The sequence below is a fragment of the Symphalangus syndactylus genome, chromosome 9, assembly GCF_028878055.3.
Source record: "Symphalangus syndactylus isolate Jambi chromosome 9, NHGRI_mSymSyn1-v2.1_pri, whole genome shotgun sequence".
In the NCBI taxonomy this organism is placed as follows: Eukaryota; Metazoa; Chordata; class Mammalia; order Primates; family Hylobatidae; genus Symphalangus; species Symphalangus syndactylus.
The window spans coordinates 137,684,999-137,706,151 of NC_072431.2; the positions used below are offsets into that span (position 1 = coordinate 137,684,999).

The window sequence follows — 21,153 nt, forward strand, 5'->3', positions numbered from 1 at the left end:
CAATTAGTAAACAAGGAAACGGGAAAGTACAAAGCCACATTCCTTGGTAAACGCACTTAAATCATTCGATAAAGAACACACACACTCACAAACAATAAACACTTTTTTCCAATTACCTGCAAACGCTTGCTTTAAACCAGAGCCAGCAGCACTAATGCAGAGAGATAATAAAATAGCTATAAAAACAACCAGGTATAAAAGAAACCTGTTCATAAAGGGCTAAAAGATCCATGTGACAGACCCAGAAGTTTAAACTTTTTTTTTTTCCTGGTAAATCTCAAAACTCAAAAGAAGAAAAATAAAGGGGAAAAATACTGCAAAGGAAGAAAAAAAAAAGAACATAAAATTTGAACATAGAAATTTTCTAAAAAAAAAATCTTTAAATTACATTTTGAGATTACTCTCTCACACAAAATAACTAATGTTGTTATTTGTTCCTCCTGCCTCTCAATATTGCCTCCAGTATGCAAATGATAATCAATCCTTTCTCGTAGCTGAAAGAGCTCTAATCATAAGGCAATTACCTTCATTTCTCCACAGCACCAAACATGGCTAATATTTATGATCATGTGAGTATAACAATCAATATAAAGAGTGATTACAGCTCAGACATAATTTCTTTCACTTATGTACAATGCTTCCTGAAAAAGAAAGGTTTTGTGAAGAAAACCTGGTGCAGAACACAAAACAACCTGGCATGTTAAAAATGCCAGTGGGATTTTTAAAAAAATATGTTTTCTATGCATCCTCCAATGTGCAAATCCATAGAAGCAACATGCACACAGACAGATTCCTAAGGGACAGTCTGAGCCTAGGCCTTAATAATCAAAAGACAATTTCCATCACGATCCTACAGTGTTCAGATAACCACTATGAAGGAGGCGAGATCTGATGAGTTATGAGGAAAAAGGAAAAGGAGAAAAAAAAAAAGCTTCACATTATTGCATTAATATTCATTTGCCTAAAAGCAGGACACCCACTATACAGCTAAACACACTGCAGCTAAGCGAAGATTAAGAAAAGGAAATTGTCCCGCATATCTTGGAGGCTGAACATGCTAATAATAAATACAGCATGCAAGGCTGTCAACAGTTAATGGTATTGCTCTCCTCAAGCACCCAGTTGCACACAGAAATACGGAGAACACCGGCTTTTGATGTGTTACACACCTACACATGCCTGGGATGTAGTTCTACTGAATCTTCAAGACGGCAACGAAAAAGGATATTTACCTTACCACTATCAGCAGGCCGGCTATCGGAAATCACAGTTAGTGGGGATAAAATTAACAAGCCAGCAAAGCAGCGAGCTGCTAGTCTCTTCATCAGCTGATCAGGAAAAAAAAGAGAGCTGGGGAAAGGCTATGTTTTCATATACAAGTAATTTTATTTTACTGAAAATTTAATACTGAAAGGATTGTGGATACTCAAATCTGCTGTTTCATTCTACCTACTACAAGGCCCGAAGGCTTCCTCCTTCAGCCTGTTTTAATATTGACAACTACTTATCATATTTTTTTCCCCTTATTATTCCAGGCAGCAGAATTAGAGATTTTAGCTCAGGTGGTTTCTGATTCTTGCTCGCATTTTAGCAATTAAGCCAGTAAGAAAACAAATTAATATTCAAATTTATTTTAAAAAATTAAAACAAGCTATGCTTTTTTGGTATTTTATACCTTATTTTTTAAAAAATAGCAGCATGGTTTGGAGCAGTCTAAATGATTTTTAAAATAGAAGACAATTTTTTAAAAAATTAAATGCATGTAAATAAAAGCAATGTACATGTTCTAAGATTCAAATATTTTAATATAATATGTTATTCTGCTCTTTAAAGAAAATCCAGAACAACTGTAACACTTCACTTTCAGTTTCATGCTGTAAAATTTTTCATTGTTTTTCTTCTCAGTGGGATAAATGAAGTTGGGGTGAGTTGTAAAAAGGATATTTCTACTCTCACCCCCCTTAATTTTGAAAAGAGGGAAAAAGCATAAGCTTGTGATATTTGTACTTTTAAATCTCTAAATCTGTGAGTAGCTAAGAAGCGAAAACAAATTAAATTGCCAACAGAACAACTGAAACAATTTTTATTACAATTGCTAATACGTGCAGATCCTTATTAAATTTAGGTTCTGGAATTACAAGGAGACACACAAAGTACTGACCATTATTCCCCTTAAACTAAGGTTTTATGCAGGAATGCAGAGAGCTACAAAACATCTTCCCTCCTCCCCAAAGACCCCAAACACATCCATATGCAGTGCTTTATGTTCTGTGATTTCTAAGGGTCTTTTTCTAATGGAAATCAATTCACTAAACACTTCCCGATGCTTTTCGCACATAAAGAGTAGAGTAAGATTACTCCTGCATGTAAGTAAAATTATTCATGGAGATTTTAAACTGTTCTTTTATTTTAAAAAATTATTTATTAAACTGGCTCAACTGACTCAAACTCAGCGCTGGGGGTTGGGGGGGCACACAAAAAAACCCCAAAACTTGCTACACAATGCTAAAGTACTACCCCCAAAAAGAATTCCCTTCCAAACCTTTTACCAGCACAATAATGAAATAAATCACAGAAGCAAACCCCCAGTTTCCGACTGGTGACGTGTTGCGCAAGAGTGCGAGCCCTAATTCAACATACAGACGGCTCCCATGCTGAACTGCCTCTAGATTTAATGAAGTGAATAGGAAGGAAGTCGGGGAAAAAAAGTGTACAAATAAGAAATTAACACTTTCCTTCCCTACCGAAACGGTGAAACACAACTACAGCGAAGTTTAGCGAGGCACCTCTTTTCTTAAAGGCACACTGCACCCATTTCGCTCCGGATGTCACGAAAAAAAAACCCATATGGTGGTAAAAATCCCCAGTCAAGTTAAAACAGTTCAGCATATTTCAGCCTGCGTTTTTCCTGAATGAAGCTGGGAATTACTCCTTCCTCCACTGGATGGCAACCTTTTTTTTTTTTTTTTTTTTTTGGCCCTCTTTCTCTCTTTCTCTCTTTTCTTTCTTTCAATTTTGCTTAAAAGGAAATGTTTTTCATAACTCAGGGTGTGCAAGAACGAGATGCAAACTAGCTCCCTCTTCAATTAGTTCTTATGAAAGCAGCGTGCACATTCTGACAACAAAATGCAGGAGACAGTCATGCAGGATTAGCTGTTTCAGAGGAAACACTTTGCAGCCAGCAAAGCACATGGCAGACCCGGGAAGCGGCCACACGTGGGTCCAGTCGTGGCCCTCTCATCCTGACACACACCAACCACATCTTTTACTCCGTGCCGGAAGGTCCAGAAAGTCAGCCTCAGGCGCCTTCTTCTCAACCCGGTGGTGTAAAGAGGTGCTGTTATGCGTGGTTCACAATATCACAAAGCAGAGGGGATCCATGATTATGAATAGGTAAACAGGGACACGCAAACAAAAAGCCTCAAGCCAACTCCTGCGCATTGTTTCCACCTCCGCCTCTCCAAGTCCACCAAGCCATGTGGCACAGCCCCTACAGTGGAACAAACCATCTTAACACTGAAAGGAGCAATTCTAAAGATATCCAGACAAGGCATGGAAATTTCTTCCATGTGAAACGGGAAAGTCAGTACTCAAACACTAACTCTGCTATTTCAGTATCACATTTCTGTCCACCGACACTTTCTCTTTCTCCCTCTGGGGATCCGCCTCCCTTAGGACCTCTAGTTGGATTCCAGAAGAGGACCCTGGGATGCTGCTGGGCATGGGGGTGGGGTTATGGAGCCCAGGGCTAAGCATTAAAGAATGCAGGTTAAGACCATTACATTATACTAGTGCTGTCTGGGGACAGCTCACACATCACCAAACTTGATTCCAAAATTCAGACAGGCTAAACTTCCCTCAAGCCCTGCTGAGATCCTGGACGCCAATAATACAGTAATGATCCCCCAAACAAGAAAAGCAATGGCAACAAAGTAGTGGAATTTTACATTTACATTTTCATGTATGAGAGATTTTCTTACAAAATAAATATTAAACAACAACAAAGTTGAACATAGAGCTCGTCCTCAAAGATGCTACATTATTTTAACCAGTTTAATGCACACTGTAGCACTTTTGGACGCAGAATTTCAGACTCAGGGCTTTGGCCAGTAAGTTTTTGATTATTACTGTCTCCAAAAGCAACCAGTTAGAAAAACTGACATAAAATCAAATTCCCTAAAGTGAAATAATCTAGACTCAAAAGGGCAAATACTGTATGATTTCAGAGATGAGAAAAGAGAACAGTGGTTATCAGGGGCTGAAGAGGGCTGGTGGGGAGTTAGTGCTTAACGAGGTCAGAATTTCAGTTTGAGATAATGGAAAAGTTCTGAAGATGGGATGTTGGTGATGGTTGCACAACAAGGTAAATGTACTTAATGTTACTGAAATGTACACTTAAAATGGCTAAAATGGGCCAGGTACGGTGGCTCATGCCTGTAATCCCAGCACTTTGGGAGGCCAAGGCAGGTGGATCACCTGAGGTAGGGAGTTTGAGACCAGCCTAACCAACATGGAGAAGCCCCATCTCTACTAAAAATACAAAATTAGCCAGGCATGGTGGCGCATGCCCTGTAATCCCACCTACTCAGGAGGCTGAGGCAGGAGAATTGCTTGAACCCTGGGAGGTGGAGGTTGCGATTAGCCAAGATTGTGCCATTGCACTCCAGCCTGGATAACAAGAGCAAAACTCCGTCTCAAAAAAAAAAGGCTAAAATGGTAAATTTTATGGTATTTTCCCCTAAGAAAAAAAAGTCCCTGAAAAGAAATCAAATTCTCTAAATTAAGGAACAACTTAACCCCAATTAAACCCCAACAACTTCAGGTTCATACATATTCTTACCACCTCAACACACAGCACATAATACTAGCGAAATCTTGCTAGCTTTCCTTCAGAATTAAACCCTTTTCACATTTCAATAGATAGCACGTTCAGTCTTGCCCTGGCCAATGGCTGGAACTTTTCAAAAATCCCCATTTATTCTTTCAAAGGTTATTAAGGGAATATCCATGATGTAAGAAAATAACTGTGTATAGGACATAACTATTCACAAACCTTATACTTTTGTTAACAAATGCTTCCCATATTCAAGAGATGAGTTGCTCTAAAGGGTAAGGACTTTTTTGGATATAGTTTTTTTCCTCCCACTGTGGTTCAATAAACTGATGACATTAACTCAGCAGACTCTGTTTCTTATTTCATTCATTTGCCAGGCAACTGGGATGCCAACTGCACTCCCAGCTCTCCCTGAGTTGGGACTGAAATGTACAAAGCTGACCATAAATGGGAAGAAAATTGAGCCTCAGTTTAACTGAATTTCTGGTACAGTGGGTTTTCCAGTTTACTGATCAATAACCTCAGATCACTTTTGCAAAAAAAAAAAAAAAAAAAAAAAAAAGGTTTTCTCTTTCCCCATATGCCATAAGCACATGGAGGTGGGTGAGGAAGGGAAAAGGGGAGCTATGGCTTACACATCTGAGACAAGGTCAATTAATACACTATTTTCGTTAAAAGCAATTTGGTTGGAAAAAGGAAAATGCCCAGGCGCAGTGGCTCACACCTATAATCCCAGCACTTTGGGAGGCCAAGGCGGGTGGATCACAAGGTCAGCAGTTCGAGACCAGCCTGGCCAATATGGTGAAACTCCATCTTTACCAAAAATACAAACATTAGCCAGGTGTGGTGGCACGTGCCTGTAGTCCCAGCTACTCGGGAGGCTGAGGCAGGAGAATCTCTTGACCCCGGGAAGCGGAGGCTGCAGTGAGCATAGATCACCTCACTGCATTTCAGCCACAGCAACAGAACAAGACTCAGTTTCAAAAAAATAAAAAGAAAAATGAGTTTAAAAATTATTTTAGCCATAAGTTCAACTAAGAACCCATGTGACTGATACCTTTCAAGCAGTATTAAACACAATATACTCTATTTGGAGAATGACTTTTAGATTTAGTAGAGGTTGGCCCACAAAACATCTGGCCCGGAAGACTCTGCCAAATTATAAATGTGAAGTATTGACACCTTTGTTCTTACAAGTTAGGCACATGCTATGCTCAGCTCCCTTGGGTAGAATCAAAAAACCTGAGAGAATTTGAGAGCCTGCAAGAGACTTAGAGAAACAATGGAGAACTGCAAGAAATACAGTTCTGCTTTCCTATTCCGAGATCATCAATCAAGTTACTATCTACTCTTAACACAGTCAGGAACTCCATCTGCTTATCTGTTGAGCAGGGCTCCTCAGAAGGGCCTGGGCCACTTCTGTACTTCAAGGTTCTCAGTATATTAAAAATGAAATGCCAAAAGAGGGTAACAAACTAATACAGTTTTAATGCTCACAAAGAATAACTTAATGCTTTTAAGACAGATAAAATACAACTATTAAGAGCATAACCTCATTTGGAGATAATGTCAAATGGCAATTTGGAGGCACCTTCATGAATGTGAGGCCCGAGCAAAATAAATGGTTCTTTTCTGGGCTTCCCTGTGATAGGCCATCCATGAGGAACTGAGCCACAATCCAGGGTTCCATGCTACTGCAACAAGTCAGACTTTCAGAAGGTCATTATACCCATAGTGGTTAAGAACATCAAATTAATAAGATACTGATAAGAATGAGGTAGTTGTTCTGCTTGAGGCCAATGCAAAGAATGTCCATTAATAGCCCAATAATGAGAGAGGAAAACACGTAAATAAAGCAACAGAAGAAATCAAAAGCATAGTAGTTTGAGGCTCTCTAATATCGAAAAAAAAAAACAGCCCCAACTTTTAATAAATCTTCAGATACACAGCATCATTAATACTTCTACTACTACTGATGCAGCTGCTACTACCACCACCATTGTGCCTGCCAGCAGCAGCAGCAACATTGGCTAACACATTATGTTTGCTGTGTTGACAGCCACTCAGTGCTTTGGGTACATTTAGTCATTTAAACCTCACAATAACCCTAAAAAGGTAGGCACTCTTACTCTCTGCATTTTGCAGATGAGGAAATTGAGGCACAGAGAGATATAGCATCTTGTTCCAGATCATACAATAGGAAGAAGTAAGAATACTTCAGTATTTGAACTCGAAGTCTGGCTGCATAAACCACACCCTTAACTACCAGACTATTCTATGTTATAGCAGAAAACAATAACTTATTATTAACGACAACTGCACCATCAGGAAAAGGTTGTTACACTTGCCAGGTTTAGGTGAATAATTCAAGTAAAAACATAACATGATACAACTTAGGAAGACTTTCAGCAAAGATCACACACAGATACACACACTTCCAGCAAAGATCTCTCTCACACACACACACACACACACACACACACACACTGCTTTGCATAGAAGTGTGGAACCATAAAAGTAACCATGCAAGTTCAAAGTGCACCGTCATTTTAATAGTCAATGGGAAATTATTGTTCCACAACTTTAAAAAAATTTATGTCAAAACATTAAAAACTCATACATGTAGAGGGGAAGGAAAAAAATAGTAAAATAAGCATTTGCTTAGTACACTAATTTAAAATATTAGAAACACTGAGCATTAAAATGTTTCATTTCTCTGTTAAAAACCTCTATCCAGAGTATTTTGCTTTGCTTTGAGACAGGGCCTCATTCTGTTGACCAGGCTGGAGTGCAATGGTGTAATCAATCACTGCTCACTACAGCCTCAACCTCGTGGGCTCCAGCAATCCTCCCACCTCACCCTCCTGAGAGCTGGGACTATAGGCACACACCACTACGCCTGGCTATTTTCTTTTTTGTAGAGACAGAGTCAGGCTATGTTGCTTACACTGGTCTTGAACTCCTGGGCTCAAGCGATCTTCCTGCTGTGGCCTCCCAAAGTGTTGGGATTACAGGAGCGAGCAATCACACCTGGCCTATTGAGGGCATTTTGAACAGTGCTTGTCTTCTTGTCAAATAACTTACGATACAGAATAAACGTCTTTTCTATGCCTTGGAAAACAGCCATACTCCTAAATTTGGGTTGGCTTCCAACATTTTATCCTTTGCCATTTCAATGTCGTGAAATAGCCGAGTTCCTTTACTGTGACTTTGTTTGTTTTCGCCATTATCACTGCCTCTGGGTCATTGTCATCCTTTTCTTGATAGCCACATCCCTCATTTATGTGGGCAAGTTCACCTTCACCATGTTCCCTGGCTGAATATCTAGACTCTCTCCTGTATGGCCACTTTGTGATCCTACATCTTTCTTCACATAAATTCTTTTTATTTTTTATAAATTCTTTTATTTTTTTTTATTTTTTGTGACAGTCTTCCTCACTCTGTCGCCCAGGCTGGAGTGCAGTGGCGTGATCTTGGCTCACTGCAACCTCCGCCTCCCAGGTTTCAAGCAATTCTCCTGCCTCAGACTCTCAAGCAGCTGGGACTACAGGTGTGCACCACCACGCCTGGCTAATTTTTTTTATTTTTAGTAGAGATGGGGTTTTGCCATGTTGGCCAGGCTGGTCTCGAACTCCTGACCTCAGGTGATCCGCCCACCTCAGCCTCCCAAAGTGCTGGGATTACAGGTGTGAGCCAATGCACCTGACCTTATTTTTAAAATTTTTGAGATGGAGTCTCACTGTTGCCCAGGCTGGAATGCAGTGGTACAATCTCAGCTCACTGCAGCCTCAGGCTTCCACGTTCAATTCTCTTGCTTCAGCCTCCCACGTAGCTGGGATTACAGGCATGAGCCACGAGCCACCACACCTGGCTAATCTTGTATTTTCAGTAAAGACGGGGTTTTACCATGTTGGCCAGGCTGGTCTCGAACTCTCTTGACCTCAGGTGATCCACCTGCCCCAGCCTCCCAAAGTGCTGGGATTACAGGCATGAGCCATGGCACCCGGCCTTCTTGACAGGGTTATCTTCCAAAAGATCTATCCCATCAGCATGAAATATTCCAGGATCATCATAAACCTGCCTCCATCTTGGGATTCAGGGTGAAATTTCACGGAAGCATCCTTATTTACACTAGTGGTGTCATCAGACCATTTAACATTCATCAGTTCAGGCTGACTTCTGAGACAATGAAACCAGCCTTTACGGGCAGTCAAAAGTCCCTCCTATAGTCTGCATGTAATTACCATTTTCTTTTAATACAGAAGCTAACTTCAACACTTTGGCCTGAATACTAACCAAACTAAGCAGGATTTTAAAAATTATTATGGTCTTCCATCTAAAGTAGAATACTCAATTTCAATACTCAATACTCATAAGTGGTTTTCTGTTCCTAGTGCAATTTACATTAAAATATATTGAGATGACTTTACCTTGTTTTTATATTCATCGGACATTTTCAGTGTGGTTTATATATTTTTTAATTCATTTATTTTTTATTTTTGAGACAAAGTCTTGCTCTGTCACCCAGGCTGGAATGCAATGGTACAATCTTGGCTCACTGCAACCTCCACCTCCTGGGTTCAAGAGATTATCATGTCTCAGCCTCCCAATAGCTGGGATTACAGGTGTGCACCACTGTGCCCAGCCAATTTTTTTGTATTTTTAGTAAAGATGGAGTTTCACTGTGTTGACTAGGCTGGTCTCAAATTTGTGGCCTCAAGTGATCCACCCACCTCATCCTCCCAAAGAGTTGGGATTACAGGCATGAGCCACTGTGCCCAGCCTCAATCCGGTTTGTATTGTAGCTTCACGCAGGCCTGGGTCTTGTGCTGTCTTCATTTTCCTGTTGCCATTTTCACATCTAATCACAACAAATTTCACTTCCTTCATTACTACTACTTGTTTCTTTGCAGCCCTTTCATCTTTGGTGGCCAATTCCCTCTCCTGATCAACTATTTTTTTTAAATGTCATGTTTTCACTGAGAAAGAAGGTGGCAACACAACTACATGCTTTGCTATCTGTGCATGAACTGAACAACAGACGCTCACTGACAAATCATCATCAGAGTCTGACAGAAGTGATATGATTAGTTATTGATCAAAATGTACATGTGTTACGTATACAGTGATTTGTGAAGAGTTAGCCCCAAAGTCTGTGTTTTATGTGCAGTGACTCACAATTGCTATACTATAGTGTTATGGGCTGAAGTGCATCCCTCTAAAATTCATACGTTGAGGTCCTAATCCCCAAGACTTTAGAGTGTGACTGTATTTTGAGATAGGGCTTTTAAAGAGTTAAAATGGCCCTAGGCCTATATGACTGCTGTCTAAGAAAAGGCAGTTAAGACACAGATGGACATAGAAGAACAACCCCATATACACACACCAAGGAGGTAGCCATTTACAAGCCAAGGGGAGAAGTCTCAGAAGAAACCAAACCTGCTGATACCTTGATCTCAGACTTCCAGCCTCCACACAGTGAGATAATAAATCTCTGTTGTTTAAGTCACCAATCTGTGGTATTTTGTAATGGCAGTTCTAGCAAACTATTACATAGGGTAACTAAAATTTGTCATTGAGGGATTGGTGTTTAACTATATCCAGTGATGGGAATGTGTACATATGGAATGGTGCAAAGTAAGGCTGCTTGTAGGCACATATAACACACCCCTTTGAGTAAACAATGGCAGCCTTTCTCTTCCCTGCCATCCTATAATCTAAGGGAAACTGCCCCACCCACAGCATCTGCTGCCTGCGCTGCCATCTTCTGTATCAGGCAGCTGCTACCTGTCCTAGTCTCACCTGATGGAGATGGGAATGGTCCCCTCTTCTCAGAGTACCCTGTCTCTAAGCTTGTGTGGGGTCTGGCATGAGGGTCTCTGCACAAGCACAGCCAGAGTGATTGGCTGAGCCAGTCAGTTCACTTCTATTAAGAATTTGAGCTGCAGGTGTGAAACAGCATGTCCAGTTGGTATGGCAGAAGTTGAATAAAAGTCATAAGGTAGCATTATGCCAGGGATGTTATGAGTAGAAGCCATGAATAAGCAGAGGCCAACAGGAGATATGCAAAAAGTATACTGTGTGAAGGGGAAGACTAGCTCGTCCCAGGGAGGTTCTAATTCCTTGCACTCACAAACAAGTATTTGGTTAGGCTATAGACACATATGCATGTACTCACATACATGTATGTACACATACATACACATAGATACACATACACATATTATTAGAGTGTCATTAGAGGAGTGTCTGGTTTTAGTTAAATTTGAGAAGCCAACTTGAAATGTACAATCATTTCAGATCTAGTCTGTATGCTGTTGCTAAGTATATAAAAGGTTATTTGTCAAGTATGTCTATCCCACTTTATTTAATAAAGCTAAAATGCAAAACAAAATTTTGAGTTTTGGTTAGCTAAGAGCTACATATATGTAGCAAACACAATTTGCTATGCAATAAACTTTAAAATGAATCTCTAAAGCACAAAAAAATGAGAACAAAGGTGAATGTGGCCAGTGATACGGTTTGGCTCTCTGTCCCCACCCAAATCTCATCCTGCATTGTACTCCCATAATTCCCACATGTTGTGGGAGGGACCCGGTAGGAGCTAATTTGAATCATGGGAGCGGTTTCCCTCACACTGTTCTCATGGTAGTGAATAAGTCTTATGAGATCTGATAGTTTTATAAGAGGTTTCCATTTTTTTGTTGTTGTTTTTTTGAGAAGGAGTCTCACTCTGTCACCCAGGCTGGAGCGCAATGGTGTGTTCGCGGCTCACTGCAACCTCTGCTTCCCAGGTTCAAGCAATTCTCATGCCTCAGCCTCCCGAGTAGCTTGGATTACAGGCACCCACCATCATGCCTGGCTAATTTTTTTTGTATTTTTGTAGAGACAGGGTTTCACCATGCTGGCCAGGCTGGTCTTGAACTCCTGACCTCAGGTGATCTGCCCGCCTCAGCCTCCCAAAGTGCTGGGATTACAGGCGTGAGCCACCACGCCCGGCCAGGGGTTTCCACTTTTGCATCTCTCTCATTTTTTCTTGCCGCCACCATGTAAGAAGAACCTTTTGCCTCCTGCCATGATGCTGAGGCCTTCCCGGCCATGTGGAACTGTAAATCCAATTAAACCTCCTTTTCTTCCCAGTCTCATGTATGTCTTTATCAGCAACATGAAAACAGACTAATACAAGAAGCTTTTACTAATAAACACACTTAGCTGTATTCTGGCCTTCCATGGCTTCCATAGCTTTTTGGTATTCCGAGCCAGGACTAGCTGTTTTCTGGTAATACATGGCTGAAATCAACATGAACAGAGTTGGTGGCAGAGAAGGAGACACCAGGAGACCAGGTCAACTGAAGCATAGTCAAGGATTTGCACAGAAGAGACAAACACAATGGGCAATGGCAAGATATATAGAAAACAAGCTGGGCACAGTGGCTCATGCTTGTAATCTCAGTGCTTTGGGAGGCTGAGGTGGGAGGGTTACTAGAGGCCATGAGTTAGATACCAGCCTGGGCAACATGGCAAAACTCTGTCTCTACAAAAAATAAAAAAATTAGTTGGGTGTGGTGGCATGTGCTTGTGTCTCAGAAAAAAGAAAAAGAAAACATCTCCTAAAATGTGTTCCAGAAATGGAGTATCTAGAGAAAATTTTAGAGGGTATACAACTGATGGTCAATAAATCTGAAGGAAGTTACGAGGCTCACTCAATTGACCTCTACTTATGACTCTGCCCACTGCATAGACCCTCCTTGTCTGGGCCACTCTGTTCTTGCCGTTTGGCTCAAATACCAACGATCAGCTGTGTTCCCAAACATGCTGATGCTAGTTATACTTATTACTGGAGCTACATTAATTCAATTAAGATATTACTTACATAAATATAATGTAACTGTGAGAAGAAATTGGGTTCTTAGTTCTATAAAGAGCACGAACAACAGAAGACTCCAAAAAGGTGAGTTTCTTTAAAAACAGCAGCATTTTTGTTTCTTTAAAAACAAAAATGCTGTTGAATTTGGTGAGGGCTAGACTGTTATAACTTGGAGGCAAGTGTACACTCAGCGTGCTTTTTTAATATTAGGATTCTCATTCATGGCTGGGTATAGTGGCTCACACCTGTAATCCCAGCACTTTGGGAGGCTGAGGTGCAAGAATCACTTGAGACCAGGAGTTTGAGGGAGGCTGCAATGAGCTGTGATCATGCCACTGCACTACAGCCTGGGTGAGGCCCTACTTTTTTTTTTGAGATGGAGTCTGGCTCTGTCGCCCAGGCTGGAGTGCAATGGTGCAAACTCAGCTCACTGCAACCTCTGCCTCCCGGGTTCAAACAATTTTCCCTGCCTCAGCCTCCCAAGTAGCTGGGATTACAAGTGCCCGCCACCACGCCCCACTAATTTTCGTATTTTTAGTAGAGACGGGGTTTTGCCATGTTGGCCAGGCTGGTCTCGAACTCCTGACCTCAGTTGATACTCCCACCTTGGCCTCCCAAAGTGCTAGGATTACAGGTGTGAGCCACGGCGCCCAGAACACCAAAACTGGAAATCCTAAGTGAAACATTACAGGTTTTATTTCTGTGAGAAAGATTATGTGTCATTTATATGTTCTAGCCAGTTTACTCAAAGAGGCAACCTCAGCCTCACCATGAAAGATGTGGTAAACAGATACATGCTTTTAATTAAAAACTACACGTACATATAAGCGACATATTATTTTCTCACCTTAATGAATGTTTTCGCTGACCAATGCACCACTGGTTCTGATTATTTAAGAAGGCATCTGCTCCTCCATCTTTTTGGAATGGGGGTCATAAAGAAGGTCACAGTAACTTGCTTGCTTGTCCTTTTTTTTTTTTCTTTTGGTCACTCAGTACATTTTTTCCCTGTAATAATACTTAACAGCTTGATTCTGTACTTTTTCTAAATAGTTATGAGCTGTATCCTATTGCTCAGATCTTAAACACTTCTGTCGTGAGGCTACTGCACTACTCAGTTTATCCTCAGTCTATCAATTCCAGGCCTGCCTGTATGGAACTGAATTATCCTCAGTCTATCAATTCCAAGCCTGCCTGTATGGAACTGTCAGAGATGTTTGAAGCAGAGCAACTCCATCTTGAACAGGGGCTACGTAAAATAAAGCTGAAACCTACTAGGCTGCATTCTCAGACAGTTAAGGCATTCTCAGTCACAGGATGAGATGGGAGGTCAGCACAAGATACAGGTCATAAAGACCTTGCTGATAAAACAGCTTGCAGTAAAGAAGCCGGCCAAAACCCAGCAAAACCAAAATGGTGAGGAGAGTGACCTCTGGTGGCCCTCACTGCTACACTCCCACCAGTGCCATGACAGTTTACAAATGCCATGGCAACATCAGGAAGTTGCCCTATGTGGTCTAAAAACGGGAGGCATGAAAAATCCACCCTTTATTTAGCATATCATCAAATATGTGGTTGTGTGCCCATCAACCACAAAAATGGGCAAGTAGCAGCCCTCGAAGCTGCTCTGCCTATGGAGTAGCCATTCTTTATCCCTTTACTTTCCTAATAAACTTGCTTTCATTTTACTGTATGGATTTTCCCCAAATTCTTTCTTATGTGAGATCCAAGAACCCTCTCTTGGGATCTGGATCCGGACCCCTTTTCACCAACATCTCTCTGGTGACCACAAAGCCACAATACCGAGGAAACCCCCGATCCAAAGGCTAACTTTGAGTAAGTGGTGGGATCCGGTAACAGAATCTAGAGATCTCTATGATCTGATCCTACCCATCCTGATTTCCCACATTTCTTATTGCTATGGACTAAATGATTGTGTCCTCCCAGAATTCCTGTGTTGAAATCCTAGTCCACAAGGTGATGGTATTAGGAGGTGGGGCCTTTGGGAGGTGATTAGGTCATGATTGGGATTAGTGCCCTCATTAAAAAAGACTCCAGAGAGCTCCCATGTCCCTTCTACCATGTGAGGACACAGCAAAAAGGCACTGCCTATGAACCAGGAAACACAATCACCAGACATGGAGTCTGCTGGTGCCTTGATCTAGGATTTCCCAGCCTCTAGAACTGTGAGAAATAAATTTCTGCTTATAAACCAGTCTATGGTATTTTGGCATAGCAACCCAGACTAAGACACCCAGCTATGCGAACATTCTGCAAATAATAGGAACACAAACCCCATGCCACACCGTAGCATGCCATATTTATTCCCACCTTTGTGATTACTCTTACTTCTCACCTGGGATGTCTTTCCCAATCCCCTGTACCTATGCACATTGTATACATGTTCAGTGATCAACTCCCATTCCACCACCCCTCCAGGTGTGCCAGATCATTTTGATTTTTTCTTCTTACAAAGACAATGCCTTCATTTTTCTCAGTTCCCCTAGAGTACATAGCACAGTAACGAGGGAGGGAACTAAATACTGTAAAAACAGTTGAGTACAAATTCAACTATTAGATAGGATTCCCTGGGAAAACTGCTCTTAGATATACATCCATTTATGGAACACTAAGTCCAAATGTATTTGTTCTAGATATTTTAATGTCAATCTTCAAGTACTAAAGGATAAACTCTAGCATCAAACTCTCTGCATCGTCCCTACGTCACCCGTTCCTCACCTCCCCTTTATTGTCAAGCTTCTAGGGTCACCTTTATGGATGATTCTACCGCCTGACCACACAATAAAATTCCTTGGCACCCAGAAGGACATTAATAATTGAAAAAAAGTTGCCAAAAGCTTTCTAATTCCCACATCTTAGTCTTGTCTAAACTGTATTTTATTTACTTTCTCCTCCATTGCTCCTTACTTAAAATACCTCTCCTTCCTATAGTGTTTGGGTTTCTTTTTTTTTTTTTTGAGACAGAGTCTTCACTCTGTCACCCAGGCTGGAGTGCAGTGTCACAGTCTCGGCTCACTGCAACCTCCACCTCCTGAGTTTGGATGATTCTCTTGCCTCAGCCTCCCAAGTAGCTGAGAGAGACTACAGACATGCACCACCATGCCCGGCTAATTTTTGTATTATTAGTAGAGATAGGTTTCACCATGTTGACCAGACTGGTTTCCAACTCCTGACCTCAAGTGATCCGTCCACCTAGGCCTCCCAAAATGTTGGGATTACAGGCATGAGCAACCGTGACCAGCGGGTTTCTCTATATTTACTAGCCACATTTTTCTTTCCTTAAATGCAGATTCCCCAACTTTTGGCTTTTTTTTTTTCATTCACAGATTGTGAATATGCAGTCAAATGTGGGCAATTACCCTTTCTGAGTACACACCAGGCACCACTAAGTCTGGATGTCCTCAGCAGCAACAGGTGAAATGAGTTGTGATCAGCAACAGGTGAGTCTCTTAATGACCCCTGGAGGCCTCGCTGCTGGAGAACTTCACTACTGCCCCCCTGGAGGGGACGTAAGGCATAATTCAGGAGGGCTGTTAATTTTACTGTTCCTAGAGACCGAGCTCTTTTGTGGACTCCTGCTGAGCAGCCTGGATCACAGACTCCAATCCTCAATATGGTGAGTGCTTTGTGAGCAGCCCCTAACTACTGATGGGAGGCACCTGAGAGGAATCTAAGCCATCCTCCTGGGTGTAAAATCGGCCATGGGGATCCCACTTGCCTCTGTGGTTTCAAATATGACCTTGTTGGGACTCAGAAAGTGATTCCCCAAAGACTGGTGCCTTGACATGCTTAGAGGCATTAGAAGCTGCCTCAGAATCAAGGTCCTTCTAACCTGATCTTGTCCCACCCCCACCCAGCACAGGACACAAGAACAGACTCGCTCTGGAATTTCCTCATCTGGCCAAGAAAGTTTAACAGTCACAGTACACAGGGGTCACCAACAGAAACACAACTGTCTCCCTCTCCTCCCTGAAATTTCATTATCTCAGAAAAGAAGACTGAGGAATGCAACCACATCTGAGAAGACTCCTTCGGATAATACCTGCCTCTTGGGCTCATTCAAATTTCAAGAAAAAAATCATTTCCAAGTTGACTTGTGTCCATTTCCTCTAATGATTGACTGCCCCCTCAAAAGAATTGCCTACATCCCCCCCATCTTCCCGCTCCCCTGTGAAAACGGTATGTACGATTCTGTATTGCACTAGGTTACTGGGTAATCCTCCTCCTGTGCGTTCCCCATGCTATGCCTGTTAACATTTTGTATGTCTTTTCTCCTATTAATCTGGCTTTGTCAGTTGATTCTCAATGAACATTCAGAGGAGAAAGGGGGAAGTTCTCCCTTGGCCCCTACAACCTCAAGGCATATGGCTTCAAAAATTCTCTCTCTAGCCTGCGCTTCTTTTTGGAGTCACCAATTGGGAATTCCACTGTCCTACCAAACATCACAAATCAAGTTTATCACTTTTCCTTCAACCAAGCAAATATTTCTCTTTGTGGATCCTGTCTGTCTCATCTAAAGGTAGCAGGATTTCCCAATTATCTCTGCTGGAAATCTTTAAAATGATCAGTTTCCCTTATCACATCCCTGCAGTCCTATTTGTCATTACATAGTTTACCTCTGAAATAGTTCATAAGCAATCTTTTCCCCGTGGTCTCCCTGCACTCAGATGGGTCTCCTCTCTCACAGGGTCACATTTAAATGGCCTCCCTTGTGGGTTTTCCCTGCCCTTTCTTTGGCCTTTTCAATTAATCTTTTTCAGTGCAAATGGTATCTTCTCTCTGCTTAAACAGAGGGACACATCATTCATTCTCTCATTTCAAATACACTCAGGGTTTGAACTCTTTCTATGAAACAGAATAAAGCCCAGATTCTTTGGTCATGCATAGCCTCCAGGGTCTGGCCCTAGCCTCATTTTTTCTCCCCACATCTACTGCTGTAAAAACTCTGCTCCAAGCACACAGTCACAGTAAGCAGGGGTCACATATTTCCAAGCCTTCGTATGCTTCCCTTGGCCTGGAACTCTCCCGATCCCTCTTTCCTACCCAAAGCATCCTCATCTTTTAAGAAAAGGCTAAAATACCATTTCTTTTATAAAATCCTACGCAGTTCCCTCCTTCCTCTGTACTAGCACAATACCTTACAGGTACTTTTATCCAGGTTGTTTAATTCTGCTTGTATAAGTTTGTTTTGTTTTAAAATATGCCCGAATCTCCTATCATCCCAAAATCTGTTTAGGAACTTAAAAAAATCATTTTAATCAAAATTGCTTCCAAAGGCACTTAAATGGATGCCTTACTCACCAATGGGACCCAAAAATGTTGGTGAGATACAATTAAGTCTTTATTGTTTACCCCTCTGCTTTCTCAGGATGACAGGGCTTGCTAGGGAAGCACATTCTAACAACTGGCTTGGGTGATTACTGCTCAAGGGAGGGCCACACAACTACACAGTGAATAAAAATAAGCCACAGAAATGGGGCAAAATGAAGATCTTTGTTCTCAGTTTGCCCTACTCCAGCCCCACCTCTTTAAACTGCCTTTATTTTAACTAGTAACTAAATAATCTTCTTATTTTAGCTTTGAGAGTTAAACGGCTTGAAGACGTTCAACTCTACAGGCTATTAAATAACATTTTTATAGGAGGCCATTGGTTTGGACTGAGCTCCTGCACTAGACTCAACAGGCCAAACCAAAATGGAATCACCCTTGCTAAAGTTACACGCCACTGAAACCAAGCTGTTTATCTGACCTTCTGAGAAACCAGGAGACAGAGAGAATACCAAATCCCCAAACAGGCTAGTTTAAGCAAGCATAAGGAAGTTCCCTCTGCTTTAACCTTTAAAAAGAAAATTAACTTTGAAACAACCAATATGCTTTTTGTTCTATTTCTGCTTTCCTCTACGCTTTGTCTATTAAGCCAACTTCCTTTGCTTGAGGTTGTCTGATTCTAGAACAGCAAAAGCCAATTAAAAACTTTAAATTTGATGTCATTTTGTCTTTTCACAAAGTAAAAAAGATTGTCCAGTGTCACCCCTGAGACGAGGAGCAATGAAGACCAACACCCATTAGCTCAAAAGTGAAGCAGCATCTGCAACTTGACTGATGCAGGCAAGGGCCCTACCTTCTCGAGAAACAGAGACAACCAAGGGAAGGGAAACTAACCTGTAGGTCCTAACTGCTTGACAGAAAGAAGTCCACTAAGGGGCCCCTACTGTAGGAGCAGCCAGGTTAACAGCCTTCACGGGCAGGTCTCATCACCTCCCCTCAGGAGGCTGTCTTCAATTCTGCCTAAGTCCTCCCCGGGCCAGCCAGACCACCTGTTGCTGATCTGACGAGCTCCTGCACCTTTTCAAGAAGAGGCCAGAATTCACAAGCCAGGAAATCAGCTAGGTGGGCAAAGGGGCTGTAAACCAAAATGTGATTGACTTTCACTAAACTCCCATAATCCCATAGTTTTTTACATATTGAAGAGGCGCATCTATGCACAGACTTGCATAGATGGCTTGCATGATTACTGCTCAAGGGAGGGCCACACAACTACACAGTGAATAAAAATAGGCCAGAGAAATGGGGCAAAACGAAGATCTTTGTTCTCAGTTTGCCCTACTCCAGCCCCACCTCTTTAAACTGCCTTTAACTAGTAACTATACAATCTTCTTATTTTAGCTTTGAGAGTTAAACGGCTTGAAGACGTTCAACTCTACAGGCTATTAAATAAAACTTACAGGATGCCATTGGTGCCATTACATTATGCACAGACTTGAATAGATGTGCACCTTCAATATATGAAAGAAGATAAAACTCTACATTCAACATTCACTAAACAAATCCACCTGTCATGAACTAAATGCTAAATCCAAAAACCATACTCCCTACCTGTGAGGCTTAGTTCCTCACCTGTAGAATGGGAGAAATGATACCTACTCCAAATCTTTAAAGGAATTAAAAGGTGCTGTCTATTTATAGCTTCCAGTCCAGCACTGGCCAATACAGGGAAAGGAGGAGATAGTAGATATACTGAGAGAAAGGGTCTAATTTGGCTCAGGAGAAGTCCTGAAAATCCGGTGGGAATAAATTTGGATTAAGAATTCTCTCCCCTGGGGAAAGGAATGGCATGCCACTTGCCAACTTGGTGGCAGTAAAAAAGCATTGACTACACGAGATGTGACAGGTCACTTAAAAAGAGAAAGGTTCAGCCTGTGAAATATCCAAGGCCTGTTCGGAGAGGAAGCAAAAATCACTGCGCCAGTGTGAGAATGCAGGTCTCCATGTATCCCTTAACGGTCCTTAAAAAAAAAAGTCCTTTGGCACCAAGTGCCCAGTACAGCAAGGTGTCCTCAACCAAATGGAAAGACATGCACATTACCACTAACAGGCAGGGGCTCGGTGTGCATCATGGGTTAGGATTTACTGAAGCTACTACAAAGGAGCTGAGCCTCACAACAGGTTAAAAATAATTCTGAATGTAATGACACCAAAATAGCCTCTGTCCATGATTTTTCTTGGCTCCTTCTCCAACCCTGGATACATGAAGGTCAATGAGATTATAGGTGATTCTAGTTTCTTTCTTCATTCTTCTGTATTTTTCATTACGCTTTTATGACAGGGAAGTGCTTCCAAATAAATTCTACTTTACACTTTACATAAAAACCCAAAGCTTCAGGTGTTTGGGGGTTGTGATTACAAAAATGCAGAAAGATAGAACAGAACAGTCAATCATCAGATAAAATGGTGGCAAATAAAAATATATACCAGTGAACCCCTATGCTGGGCTTATTAATTCTCTTTGAGAACAAATGTTCATTTTGGTGATCTCCCTGGAATGTTAACATGGTAGTCTGCTGGACTTCACAATATCCTTCCCTGTGCCTTCAAATGATATACCATGACATCAATGTATTGACATTTTAAAATTAAATGCAAATGAATATGGTCTTGAAAATTTGGAGAAAACTTGATATATTTCAATGAACAAATTGGATCCCATTAGCATCTGTTATATATTCTACTAGATAGTATGCAGGGGATTTAAAATGGGACCAGAGTAGATGACTCCTTAATGAGAATACTAGAAAACTCTTGGTCTTGGTCTATGCAGAATTGCTGAAGTCCCCAACTAATTTGTAAGGAAAGTAGCAAAACCGCCTTTGCAAATTATGACAGTAACAGAACTCTGACACAGTTGACTCCATCTTGCTTCTGACCGCCATGCTGTCTTTAGTCATTCCTGGGTATAGGTCAAGCTAACTTTGGGAGAAATTTAGTTTGTAGTTTAACCTTCGTGCAAGGATGATAATAGCCCTTCCCAGAACTAAACCACCTTTGTAAAACTAATGAAAGCCCACAGGTTAGGATTATGAGAGGGGCCTGAATTCTGCTAAGATTTATGTAAGTGAAACAATAATCAGGTATTTTCCCTGGTGTCACAAGA

The 21,153-nt window shown here is 41.5% G+C and overlaps 1 protein-coding gene across 8 annotated transcripts in view; it reads right to left on the reverse strand.

Annotated features, from left to right (window-relative positions):
• SMARCA2 (SWI/SNF related, matrix associated, actin dependent regulator of chromatin, subfamily a, member 2) overlaps nt 1-21,153 on the reverse strand; it is a 180,299-nt gene that overhangs the window by 32,929 nt on the left and 126,217 nt on the right. Inside the window, exons 1-2 of one of the 8 annotated variants that reach the window (XM_063609912.1) lie at nt 2,162-2,683; nt 1,233-1,328 (exon numbers count right to left, since the gene is read on the reverse strand). The exons of 5 other annotated variants lie outside the window; for them this stretch is intronic. In XM_063609912.1, coding sequence (XP_063465982.1) covers nt 1,233-1,328; nt 2,162-2,164 — 99 coding nt within the window. In that variant the 5' untranslated portion in view covers nt 2,165-2,683. Of the gene's footprint in view, nt 1-1,232; nt 1,329-2,161; nt 2,684-3,253; nt 3,707-21,153 lie in introns of those variants that run through there. 2 more of the 8 variants (XM_063609913.1, XM_055294358.2) reach the window with 2 other exon arrangements.